The sequence below is a fragment of the Trichechus manatus genome, unplaced genomic scaffold, assembly GCF_000243295.1.
Source record: "Trichechus manatus latirostris isolate Lorelei unplaced genomic scaffold, TriManLat1.0 scaffold00329, whole genome shotgun sequence".
In the NCBI taxonomy this organism is placed as follows: domain Eukaryota; kingdom Metazoa; phylum Chordata; class Mammalia; order Sirenia; family Trichechidae; genus Trichechus; species Trichechus manatus.
Genome location: NW_004444265.1, coordinates 328408 through 342521, shown reverse-complemented (window position 1 = coordinate 342521; position 14114 = coordinate 328408). Strand labels below are relative to the sequence as shown.

Here is a 14114-nt window from a genome sequence, read left to right as displayed (position 1 = left end):
AAAAGACCGCTTTCAAGTGTTAAAAAGCAAAGATGTCACTTTGAGGACTAAGATGTGTCTGACTCAAGCCATGGTATTTTCAATCACCTCATACGTATGTGAAAGCTGGACCATGAATAAGGAAGACTGAAGAATTGATGCCTTTGGTTTATGGTGTTGGTGAAGAATATTGAATATACTGTGGACTGCCAGAAGAACAAACAACAGCTGTCTTGGAAGAAGCACAGCCAGAATGTTCCTTAGAAGTGAGAATGGTGAGACTTTGTCTCAAGTACTTTGGACATATTATCAGGATGGACTAGTCCCTGGAAAAGAACATCATGCTTGGCAAAGTAGAGGGTCAGTGAAAAAGTGGAAGATCCTCAACAAGATGAATTGAAACAGTGGCTGCGACAATGGGCTCAAACATAGCAACAATTGTGAGGATGGCGCAGGACCAGGCAGTGTTTTGTTCTGTTGTATATAGGGTTTCCAACTCAACAGCACCTGATAACAACATGCTCAGAGCAAGAAGCTCTGGTGGTGCGATGGTTAAGTTCTTGACTGCTAGCCACAAGGTCAGTGGTTCGAAGTCACCAGCCACTTCTTGGGAGAAACGACCTGGTGATCTACTCTTGTAAAGACGTCAGCCTAGGAAAACTTATGGGGCAGTTCTACTCCGTCCTATAGGGTCCCTATGAATCAGAATCTACTCGACAGCACACAACAACAGAGCTGTGCACATACAGATAAATGAAACAAAATGTGGTCATTTGTCTTTCCAAAATGGTCACAGAATATCTTCTACCCCAACATGTTCTTTTACAGTTTGTCCTTGCCACTTTCTCATCACAGAGGGAAACTGTATTTTTCCTCCCCTTGAATCTGGACTGGCTTGTGACTTATTTTGACCAATAGAATACGGTGGAAGTCACTGTGTAGTTTTTAAGGCTTGACCATAAGAGATCTGCAAGTTCTTCCTTCTCTGCTTGCAAAGATGCTACCTGGAGCTCAGCCACCATGCTGTGAGGAAGCCCAAGCACTGATGGAGTGAGGCCCACGTGGAGAAGTGAAGATCTGAGTTGAGAGCAAGAATCAGGGCCCCAGGCATATGGCCCCAGCTGGGACATATCAGCCAGATGCCAGCAACTTGAACCACTGCAGCAGAAGCTCCAAGCAGGCTAGAACAGAAATAAGCCTTCCATGATATGCTCTGCCTGAATTCCCAACCCACAGAGCTGTGAACAAATAAATAATTGTTGTTTTAAACCACTAAGTCTTCTGCGACTTGGCATGCAGCAATAGATAACCAAAACACGTAACAAGCCCAGCCTGATCAGGAAGACAAGCATGTAAACATTTTTTGTTTAAATAATGTGACTGAGAGACATAAGAGCAGAACAGAGGAGCATCTAAGTTGGGGTGGAGCAGGAGTAGGAAAAATTTTTTAGTAAAAAAACAAATAGTCAATATTTTGGACTTTGTGGGTCATGCTGTCTCTGTCTCAACTACTGAATTCTGCCACTTAGGGCAGAACAGTCTTCATAATACATAATCAAATGGGTGAGGCTGCGTTTTAATAAAATCTTATTGACAAAAACAGGCAGAATTCAGGATTTGGCCCAGGAGTTGTAGCTGGCCAATCCTTGTTCTAGACTTAGAGCATAAGAGAAGGTCTGCTAAAGAGTAATGCCTAAAGAGTAGCTTCTTAAAGGATCAATCTATCAGACACTGAAGCTCTGAAACCCTTTGAAACCATCAGTCCTTTTAACTCTCTGTGTAAAATAATAATGACACTGTAAAATTGCATACATTGGACTCTAAAAAGCCATTCTTATAGGCCAACAGAGAGGTGAGTCATCAGAGAAAGCCTGGAAAGGTAACAGAGACAAGTGGAGGAGCTGGAAATCTGAGATTAATCAAGTTTGTTCTCCAGTCCACGTGAACCTCAAATAGGAATCAAAACTAAGCCCACAGCCCAGAAGAATTGCAAGCTCTCTCATCTGCATTCCATAATAAGCAGCTGGTACCTCTATGCTGATAAGGCATTTCACTGAACTAAATTTAATGCACACATGTCACTTTCCCTCTCAAAGACTCACACACAGAGAATTTCTTAAGAATAGAGAGCATGTCAATTTTTTATCTGAAAATAGCATTTGTTGTATATTTTTTTTCTTTCTAGAAGAGGCACGAATGTTTCTTGTCTTCTGAGCCATTTGGCATTCCTTCCTGCCTGATACTTCTAAGTCACGAGACTACTTCTCTTGATCCAGACAACAACTCACTGTTTAGCCTGGGCACAGCATTCCAGCTGACTCAGGGAGACATTAAAGTATTTAAACTTCTAGGTTTAAGTGAAGAAGAGTGATAGTTGTAAAAATATGATTGGATAAAGGAATTTGAGCTGATACTGTGTCCTCCAGATGGAGGTTCCAGGATGGAAGCATAAGAGCAAACTCTTTGAGAATCAAGTCATAGGGCAGATAAATACCAGGGGTAAATCATTCAGGGCATGAATCTTGAGGTGGGCATAGAGGCAGTGGGTAGAAATAGATGACGGTGACTAGCTCCCCCATCTCTCCTCCCCTAGGTTATTGTCTGTGTCACACAACCACCGTTGTTCCATCCCACTACCCTTGACAAATGCTGCCATTTCAAAAGCCTGTATGTGGTACCTCTGAGAAGCTTCAGTGCTCACAATTTTATGTATTTTTTTGTGCGTGTTTTACGTGTGCTTGCACAGACAGATACATATACACACAGTCAGACAGAGCAATAAGTATGATCTGTTTGGCTCTTACGTGAACTAAGGGTTACGGCATATATCAACCCCAGCTTCCCTTCCAATTCCACCTCTGAACACTGCCCACACCAAATTATTCACCATTTTTCCACTGTAGCCTACCCCTAACCAACTTCTTTGTCAAGATTTAGCCTAAATCTCACTTTTTATGAGAATTCTTTTTTATTTTCAAGCAACTTTATCTCTCATTTTCCTCCATTTTTTGCTTTTCTTAAAAAGATAACGTTATCGCAGAACACTGATTTTTTTAATGTCCATATTCCTTATTGAACTATGAAATCTCCCAAGTCGAGACACACACTGTGCAGCATATAATAGTCATGCAATTCCTAGTTATCAAATGAATTAATAATAAAATAATAGAATGAATAAAGTCGAACGAATTCAATTAAATGAAATTTGAAAATGAAAAGACAGGATATAGTCACTTACGAAACTGAAAATCCATGTTCCTCCAGTTCTTCTAAGTAAGATATATCCTGTGAATAATCTTCAATTTCTCTACTTCTCCCAGAAGTTGATTTTTCCTTCAGGGAATGATCAGTGAGGCTATCTCCCTTGTCAGTGAAATTAAATAAATTAAAAATAAAGTAATTTTAATACCAAATACTAAGTTTATCTCGCTTTACCGACTTTTTCGCCAGAATGACTTATAGAATCATTGACCGTAGAGAAGCATATATAGCCATAAAACTGAAAGTTTTTTTGCATGGGAATTATCGTTTAACATTCCAGATTCACTCACTGAATTATCATTCCCACAATAGCAGAGACTTTGTCTTGTTCACTTTTATATCGTCTCATGTGGCACAGTTTCTACAAAATGTTAGCGGAATAAAAAAATAAACATAACCATGGTTGTGGTATTCGTAGTAGTCTGGACTATTGATTGCAAAAGACAGAAAGCAGCTTGTACTCGCTTTAAGTAAAAAAATAATAATAAAAGGTGTCTGAAAGAAGGTTTAAACAACCAGCCTATGGGGAAGGAAGATGGGCAGTTGGATTTCAGAAACAGCTGAAATCAAGACCACCAGGACTATCTCTTCACCTCTGCCCTCTGCTTTTGATAGATCCCTTAGTTCTAAAATCATTACCACTAGGTCCTGAGTTCCACAACTTGTAACTCTCAACACCACACATTTCAGCTCAGAATTATATGATATCTGTGGAGCTAACTTGCTATAAATTGAGAGAATCATGTCATAAACTCATGATGATGGGTCCATAAATAAAGTTCTGTCATTGGGTCTTCCAGAGTGATGGAGTGCAGCCAAGGAGTCTTGGGAATCCAGCTTTGGTGAGGAATTGGGAGAGGGAGCAGTTAACTTTACTCTTCCTCCTTCTCCTACCAAAATGGCTGAACTTTTACCTGTTTTCTGTATCAGAGTCTTCTGTAAGATTTTATTACAAAATGTGCTGCTAAAAAAGTAGTTTGAAAATCACTAGTCTAGAGAAAATTAGGCATGACTTGCATTTAGAACATTGTTGTGTTAATACTCTTCTTGCCTTTTATGTAGACTTCTCAAATGTTTTTAATTATGATTTGTAAGAGGTCTTCATACAAGTTTTAGCATAGCTGTGTAGTTGGATATTTCTCAACCGCAAAATATTGCTTCGGATTTGCAGATTGTAGTCATCAGGAACGCTTTAGAATGAAACTCAAGTAAAGTAGATGGCTCATCAAATATCTAGTGGAATCAATAAGGCTCGTTTATTTTATCATGGCAATTGATTGATTTGATTACCTTAAGAACAAAACCCAGTTATGACAGCTATCTACTTCAAATATTTTTCATCACAATCCTTTCTATCTTTTTAAGCCTTTATAACTCCTGTACCAATAAAGAAGCCCTGGTGACACCGTGGTTAAGTGCTCGCCTGCTCACCAAAAGGTTGGCAGTTTGAATCCGCCAGCTGCTCTTTGGAAACCCTATGGGGCAGTTTTACTCTGCTCTATAGGGTCCCTGTCTTAGTCATCTAGTGCTGCTGTAACAGAAATACCACAAGTGGATGGTTTTAACAAAGAGAAACTTATTTTCTCACAGTATAGTAGGCTAGAAGTCCAAATTCAGGGCATCAGTGCCAGGGGAAGGCTTTCTCTCTCTGTCAGCCTTCTCATCAATCTTCCCCCGGACTAACCTTCTCCGAGCAGGGATCCTGGGTCCAAACGACGCGCTCTGCTCCCAGCACTGCTTTCTTGGTATGAGGTCCCCAACTCTCTGTTTGCTTCTCTTTCGTTTTATCTCTTGTAAGATAAAAGGTGGTGCAGGCCACACCCCAGGGAAACTCCCTTTACATTGGATCAGGGATGCGACCTCAGTAAGGGTGCTACAATCCCAGCCTAATCCTCTTTAACATAAAATTACAACCACAAAATTGAGGACAACCACACAATATTGGGAATCATGGCCCACCCAAGTTGATACACACATTTTTTGGGGGACATAATTCAATCCATGACAGTCGCTATGAGTCAGAATCGACTCAACAGTAACGGGTTTTGGGTACTAATAAAGGCATTATTTAATCAGATGACTTCTGATGTGTTATGCTATTTTTTTAAATTACTCAATATCCTAGTAAATTAAAAAGTGCAAAATTTGTTGGAAAAAATATAAGAGCTTTGACCTTTCCCAAGTAAACATATTTGTTTTGCATACATTGCTAAACTGCTTGTAATATGCTTTGCAGCTTTTAAAATTTGAAATTTGACGGTATCTCTTTATAAGTTACTTAGACACTTTATTCATCTCACTTGATACAAAGTTGAAATTACTACCAAGAATTACACTAATGGTTCCGTTACTCACCAAAGCCCTTTACTTGTTTAAGTATAGGGTGAAGTACATTAAATTGCTTTCTATTTGGCTTATCTATAAATAGCTATGTTGTCGCCTCCATTAAACTCATAGAAGGAATGGAATGAAGTATATGTCTTTGTATCTTTCATGGTAATGGTGGATTACTGGTAGAATTTTCGCCTTCCATGCAGGAGACCTAAGTTCGATTCCCAGCCAATATGCCTCATACACACCCACCACCCATCCATCAGTGAAGACTTGTGTGTTGTTATGATGCTGAACATAGCATCAGAGGATCTTCCAGACTAAGAAGGACTAGGAAGAAAGGTCTGGTGATCTACATCTGAAAAACAGACAGTGAAAACTCTATGGATCACAGCAGTGCAATCTGCAACCTATCATGGGGTTGACCCAGGCCTGGTTCTGTTGTGCATGGGGTCACCATGAGTAAGGGCCAACTCCACAGAAGCTAGCAACAAAAACATCATGGTAATAAACATATAGTAGATTCTCTGAGTTGGATATCCCTCATTCCATATCGTCTTCTGAATCTGGCTTGAATTTCTGGCTGTACCCTGTCAAAGTATTGCTACAACCGTTTTTTAATTAATTTCAGAAAAATTTTACTTGAGTGTGATACTAATGATATAGTTGGACAATTTCCGCATTCTGTTGGATCACTTTTCTTTGGAATAGGCACAAAGATGGATCTCTTCCAGTCAGTTGGCCAGGTAGCTGTCTTCCAAATTTCTTGGTATAGATGAGTGAGCACTTGTGGTGTTGCATCTGTTTCCTGAAACATCTCAGCTGATATTCTATCAGTTCGTAGAGACTTGTTTTTCACCAATGCCTTCAGTGTAGCTTGGACTTCTTCCCTTAGTAGCATCAGTTCTTGATCGTATACTACCTCCTGACGGTTATCAATACGTCAACCAATTATTTTTGGTATAGTGGCTCTTTGTATTCCTTCCATCTTCTTTTGATGCTTCCTGCATTGTTCAATATTTTGCCCATAGACTTCTTCAAAATTGCAACTTGAGGCTTGAATTTTTTCTGTAGATCTTTCAGCTTGAGATATGCTGAGGCTCTTCTGCGCTTTTGGTTTTCTAACTACATTTCATTATAATACTTTCCTTTGTCTTCTCGAGCCACCCTTTGAAATCTTCTGTTCAGCTCTTTTACTTAATCATTTCTTCCATTCAGTTTAGCTACTCTACATTCAAGAGCAAGTTTCAGAGTCTCTTCAGACATGCATTTTGGTCTTTTCTTTCTTTCTTGTCTTTTTAGTGACCTTTGCGTTTCTTCACAAATAATGTTTTTGATGTCATCCCGCAACTCATTTGGTCTTCGTCACTGGTGTTCAAGGCATCAAATCTATTCTTCACATTGTCTGCAAATTCAGGTGGGATATACTCAAGGCTGTATTTTGGCTCTTGTGGACTTGTTTTAATTTTCTTCAGCTTCAACTTGAACTTAAATATAAGCAATTGATGGTCTGTTCCACAGTTGGCCCCTGGCCTTGTTCTGACAGATGATATAGAGCTTCTCCATCATCCCTTTTCACAGATGTACTTGATTTGATTCCTGTATTTTCCATAAGGTCCATGTGTATAGTTGCCATTTATGTCGTTGAAAAAAGGTATTTGCAATGAATAAGTCTTTGATCTTGCAAAATTCTATCATGCAATCTCTGGCACCATTTCCATTACCAAGGCCATAAATTCCAACTACTGATCCTTCTTTGTTTCCAACTTTCACATTCCAATCACCAGTAATTATCAATGCATGTTGATTGCATCAATTTCAGACTGCAGAAGTTGGAAAAATCTTCAGTTTCCTCATCTTCAGCAGTAGTGATTGTCATGTAAATTTGAATAAGAGTAATATTAACTGGTCTTCCTTGTAGGCTTATGCATATTATGCTATCACTAACAGCACTGTACTTCACGATAGATGTTGAAATGTTCTTTTTAACGATAATGCGACGTCATTCCTCTTCAATTGGTCATTCCTGGCATAGTAGACTATATAATTGTCTAATTGAAAATGGCCAATACCAGTCCATTTCAGCTCACTAATGCCTAGGATAGCGATCTTTACGCTGGATTCAAAAGAAGACTTTGAAGGAGGCATATCATTGCTGATGTCAGATAAATCTTGGCTGAAAGCAGATAATACCAGAAAGATGTCTATCGGTGTTTTATTGACTATATAAAGTATTGGACTGTGCAGATCATAACAAATTATGGGTGACATTGCGAAAAATAAGAATTCCAGAACACTTAACTGTGCTCATGTGGAATCCGTACATGGACCAAGAGGCAGTCTTTCGAACAGAAAAAGGGGTTACTGCATGGTTTAAAGTCAAGAAAGGTGTGTGTCAGGGTTGTATCTTTTCACCATACCTATTCAATCTGTATGCTGAGCACATAATCCCAGAAGCTGGACTAGATGAAGAAGAACACGGCATCAGAATTGGAGGAAGACTTACTAACAACTTGAGATATGCAGATGACACAACCTTGCTTGCTGAAAGTGAAGAGGATTTGAAGCACTTACTGATGAAGATCAAAGACTACAGCTTTCACTATGAATTACATCTCAACATAAAGAACACAAAAATCCTCCCAACTGGACCAATAAGCAACATCATGATAAATGGAGAAAAGATTGAAGTTGTCAAGGATTCGACGGCACCTAACAGCAACAACAGTTCTGTCTTTTACTGAGAGGGAAGAGTTGAAATCCTCAGCTATAATTGGTAATTTGTCTAGTTCTCTTTTCAGTTTTCACTTCATTTATTTTGCATCTCAGTTTTGTTTTTTTTTTTCCGGTACATACAAATTTATGATTCTATATCTTCAGGGTGGATTAATCAACTGGACGGCAAAGGGTTTTTTAGATGCTCAAAAAGTGACTATTTGAGTTCGTTTCATTAAGTACTAATATTACAATAGCAACAATGGACTTTAGTTTCTAAGTCATGAAGAAAACACTTATGAATTCTAAAAAGAGCAAAAATATCCTGAACTTTGGTCTTCCTTGAAGAATATCTAAAAGTTAATGTGATAAAAATTCCTTCAAATCGGTTTTTTAGAAGACATGAAATTAAGAAACTAGTTCGTCTTCAAAGTAGTGAGTCCAAAGAGGAACAAAAATACAAAGAAATACGAGTTCCGAATCCAAAAAGGAGGTGAAAATGTACAGGAAACTTCCCAGGGGAGCACCAGGGTGTGTGAGCCTGTTCTCATGGACACACTTCAACAATCAACAAAATCCTTCATGCACAAATTTACATCTTAACTCTATGCCTGAGAAATAATGCTTTAACTAGGATATTGTCAATGTTTAAAAGATGGAAAATACATCCTCTGGCCCATTGCAACTGTAAGTCCTGTCCGTACCCTGAAGCCAAAGAGCAATATCATTGAAAAACGGATACTTCCAACAGCAATGTCTTTAGAAATATAATTATCTATACTGTAAAAGACAAATTGTTGTTGCAAATTTTTTCTGGAATATCACCTTTTATATTTTATGTGTATGGCTATTCATTCCCTGACCCACCACAGAAATCAAGAACAAATATTTAAATATCAATTGCTAACATTCAGAATCTTATCTTCGAATTAATGAACCAAAAATTTGGTTTGTGAAAACTTCAACTCAAATGCAATGGGTTAGGCAACAATGAGTGAACATTCCTCCAAATACAATACAAATTGAGAGGTAAAAAGTGTTTAAGGTATTTGGAAAAATGAAATGTATAGTGTTGTCGCGAAAAGGCCATCAGGTGCTCATCCAAAGACACATATTCAAGATCTCTCATTGCCTTTGCGGACTGCATGGATGAATTTAAGTTTTCATCCATAAATTAAAGTGTTTCCATCTGAAAAATATAGATTATGTTTGTCCTAGTCAGCTTGATTCTTGTGAAGACAAACTGAAATAAAAAATATATGAAATTCTTCTGTTGGGGGATAACACTTAAAATGCTTTAGAATATGAAGGATATTTCTGGCATCTGCCGCCATGCACTACATAGCATAGAGGATCGATTAGACATTTAACACACTTCACTGTGCATTTCAGGAGTGCTGGTGGTGCAGCCGAAAGGCTGGCAGTCTGAACCCACACAGAGGCTCCAAGGGAGAAAGTCCTGGTGATCTGCTCCCATTTTAAGATTACAGGCTAGAAAACCCTATGAAGCGCTTCTACTACCTGTCATATGCGATAGCTATAAGTCAGAATTGACTTGAAGGTACCTAATAACAACAACAACTATGCATTTATTATAGCATCTCTATGAAGCTGCTAGGAATCCTTGGGTGGTGAAAACAATACTGTGCTTGGCTGCTAATCGAAAGATTGGAGGTTCAAGTCCACCCAGATGTGCCTCAGAAGAAAGGCCTGACAATCTAGTTCCAAAAAGTCAGCCATCAAAAACCTTATGGAGCATAATTCTATGCTGACACACAGGGGGTCAGCGTGAGTTGGAATCCACTCTGGTTTGGTGTGGTTTGATTTTTATGAGGTTACTAAGTGGGAAATATTATAGAAATTGAGTCTAATTGTCCCAAGTTATGATATAATTAACCTGTTTACTTGTGTTCTGTGTTAGGAAACAAAACTCAGGTTTCCTGTTTTGTTGTTCAGAGGTTTGGGCCCTTCTATGGAGAAGGATGGCAATAATAGAACCTGTGAGAAGTAAATCTTTCCGCAGAGAAAGAGAACTTGCAGTTCACAGACCAGTGCAACTCGGGTGCAGTGGAAAGCATCTCAGTATTAACATATTTAAGCTCCACTTAGCAGCAGCATTTGTTCCCAAAACTCCTCTCGAGGCCTTTATACGGGGCTCAGAGGAGAACTGTTCACCTGCCCATCTGGCCCGATGAAGAGCGAGGGAATTGTTCTCATCAAAGGAGAGAGCCTTAGAAAGAGGAAATAGTGAATAAAGGGCTGAATCCTGAGGATTACAAATGCTTTTGAACTTCTCTGGGAAGGTCAGAAGTGAGCAGCATGGAAGCTTTCATGCCTGCCCAAGTGATGTTGCCATTTTTTTTTTAGAAGGGGAGGGGAGAAGGGCTTGGAATGGCGGTACTCTGCTAAGAGGATTGTGTTAATATGATCACGGAATTGCAAGTCAGAGATAACAACAACGAACACCAGGTGCATCTGAAGTATCAAAGCAAATAAATATGACATCATGTTCAGCTCCATCAGTGCCATTATTGTCACTCAAAAAAAAAAAAATCATAACTCTAAATTAAATCCAGTCCAAATCCTGAGACCATTCAGCGGGAATACTTTTTTTCCCTTTTTGGAAATCATGCCTGACGTGTTTACCAGAGAATTTTACAGGACGGGCTTGCCATTTAGAGTACCCAGGGCAAAACAGGGTACCCCTGGCTGAGTAGCTCGGGATTTATCTGAAGAGGGCTCTCAAGTGACTCATTCATGTGAGCTTCTGTTTCTGCACTCGGAAGGACCACTAGCCTTTCTGGCCACTGGCGACCACAAATTCAGATTGTCCTCTAGTCCTTTATTATTTGATAAACTTATGCTTGCATTTGAAGGTGAATATTAGCCTTGTTTTCCCATGGCTACTCTATGAATTGCCCAGGTTACAGTCTTCAGTATCAGTTGAAAATCCAGAATAATTCCTAATACCATGAGAAGATGAGAAGAAAAGGAAGAAGCTTAAATTGGAAAGGGGAGTCTCAGATTTAGACTATTTTATTTTTGAAAGGGTGGCATAACTATCCTTAAAAAGTAGTATAATCACCCTTAATCAAAACTCAGTAACTTGTATATTGGGTATGCTTCTGGCTCTGTCTTCCCACCTCACTGACATACTGAGACATAGTCCCAAAAGGCACAAGCCGTTTGCTGAGTTGACTCAGAGTTAAGACATCTTCCCGAAGCGCCTGGCTCCCAGAGAAGAGTTTACACTCTCAAGAAACTGACTCAGACTTTTGGAAATATAATACTAAAAAAATAAAGTAAAAGAGAGCTGCTTAAATAAACATATAAATTCGCAAAATTTAGAGAACAATTTTAGATTTTTAGAGTGACATGCATTCATTCCCACCTTACCTACTTTACTTTGGCCTTTATTCTAATCCCCTTATCACCACTGCATCAAATTTTACAAAGTTTCTGGTCACCAATTGGTGTAACAATTTTATACAAATAGTTAAATAAGATTCTAAAAGTTCCATGTACATATTCTTTCTTTAGTTTCCCAAAAAGTGTGCACAAAAGTACCTAATACATAAACCAGTTGCTGTCGAGTTGATTCTGACTCATGGCAACCCTATAGGTGTCAGAGGAGAACTGTCCTCCATAGAGTTTTCAATGGCTAATTTTTCAGAAGTAGATTGCTAGGCCTTTCTTTCAAGGTGCCTCTGCGCGGACTGAAACCTTCAACCTATCAGTTGGTAGCCGAGGATTTTAACCATTTGCACCAACCAAGAACTCCACCTAATAAATGTTGTTAGATGCTGTTGAGTCAATCTGACTCATGGTGACCTATATGACTGAGTAGAATTTCCCCATAGGGTTTGCTAGGCTGTACTCTTTATAGAAGGAGCTCTGGTGGCACAGTGGTTAAGCAGTGGGCTGCTAACCAAAAGGTCTGAAATTCTCACCCACAAGCTGCTCCAGAGGAGAAGGATGTGACAGTCTGCTTCCATGAAGATTTCTGTCTAGAAACCCTACAGGCGGTTCTTCTCTGTCCAATACAGTCACGATGGGTCAGAGTCGACTCCAAGGCACTAGGCTGGGAATTTTTACTGAGGCATCTCACCACGCCTTTTCCCCCACAGAGCCACTGGTGGGTTCAAATCGCTAACCTTTCAGTTAGCAGCCAAGAGCTTCACCATTGCACCAACAGAGGACTTTACCCAATATATAAAACAAAAAAACCAAACTCATTGCTGTCGAGTCGATTCCAACTCATAGTGACCCTATAGGACAGAGTAGAACTGCCCCTAGGGCTTCCAAGGCTGTAATCTTTACAGAGGCAAACTGCTACCTCTTTCTCCTGCGGAGAGGCTGGTAGGTTGGAGCCTCTGATCTTCCTGTTAGAAGCTGAGCGCTTGACCACTGTGCCACCGGGGCTCCTTACCTAAAATTTAGGATTCTCTAAATGGACAGAGCTTTCTTCCCTCCTTTTTTCCCTTCCAAGCAGATTTTTCCTTGGTTTCCATATCCTATACTTAAATTAAGGGTATAAGAAACGAAGAGTAGAAAACATACTTGTTATTGTTGTTGTTAGGTGCCACTGAGTCAGTTCCGACTCAGAGGAATCCTATATACAACAGAATGAAATACTGCCCAGTCCGGCGCCATCCTCTCAATTGTTGCTATACTTGAGCTCATTGTTGCAGCCACTGTGCCAATTTATCTCCTTGAGGGTCTTCTTTGCTGACCCTCTACTTTACCAAGCATAGTGTCCTTCTCCAGGGACTGATCCCTCCTGATAACATGCCCAAAGTAAAGAGACTAAGTCCCACCATCCTCACTTCCAAGGAGCATTCTGGATTTACTTCTTCCAGGTCTTTTTCCCAGTCTGTAGGTTGTCTTTTGACTCTTGGTGAAGTCTTTTGATGAGCGTTTAAGTGTTTGATTTTTAGGAGCTCCCAGATATCTAGTCTCTCTTCTGGTGCTTGTGCATTACTACCTATGGTTTGTATTGTGTTTATGCCATGTATTAGGGCTCCTAGCGTTGTCGTTATTTTTTCTTCCATGTTCTTCTGACAGTGTATCATATAGTCAATATTATTCGTCAGCACTGTAATTCCAAGGCATTAATTCTTCTTCGATCTTCCTTGTTCACTGTTCAGTTTTACATGCATAAGAGGCGATTGAAAATACAATGACTGGGGTCAGGCACACCTTAGTCCTCTAAGTGGCATCTTTGTTTTATAACACTTTAAAGAGGCCTTTTGCAGCAGATTTTTTCCAATGCATTACCTCCTTTTATTCATTTATTTTTTCACATACAAAAATTTATACATATATTGTTAAGTGACCCTAATTTCTCTCCCCATACTGTGACAGCACACTCCTCCTTTCTACCCCTGATACCCCATGTCCATTGAACCAGCTCCTAACCCTCTCTGCCTTCCCATCTCACCTCCGGACAGAAGCTGCCTGTTTAGTCTCTTGTATCTACTTGAGTTAAGAGGCACACTCCTCACGAGTATCACCTTATGTCCCAGAGACCAGTCCAATCCTTGTCTGAAGAGTTGGCCTTGGAAATTGTTTTAGTTCTGGGCTGATAGAAAATCCAGGAGCCATGCTTTCCGGGGTTCCTCCAGTCACAGTCAGAACATTAAGTCTGGTCTTCTTACTAGAATTTGAGTTCTGCACCCCACATTTTTCCTGCTCCATCCAGGACTCTCTGTTGTGTTCCCTGTCAGAGCCTTCATTGGTGGTAGCCAGGCACCATCTAGTTCTTCTGGTCTTAGGCTGATGAAGTCTCTGGTTTATGTGGCCCTTTCTGTCTCTTGGGCTAATACTTT

General features: G+C 39.7%; 1 protein-coding gene across 1 annotated transcript in view; it reads right to left on the bottom strand.

The window, feature by feature from the left end:
• The window catches only part of LOC101341140 (uncharacterized), a gene marked incomplete at its 5' end in the record, with an annotated part of 300061 nt that overhangs the window by 70134 nt on the left and 215813 nt on the right, over window positions 1-14114 (bottom strand). Inside the window, one exon of the mRNA XM_023725574.1 lies at window positions 3218-3342. Within this exon, the coding sequence (XP_023581342.1) occupies window positions 3218-3342 (125 nt within the window). The remainder of the gene's footprint in view (window positions 1-3217; window positions 3343-14114) is intronic.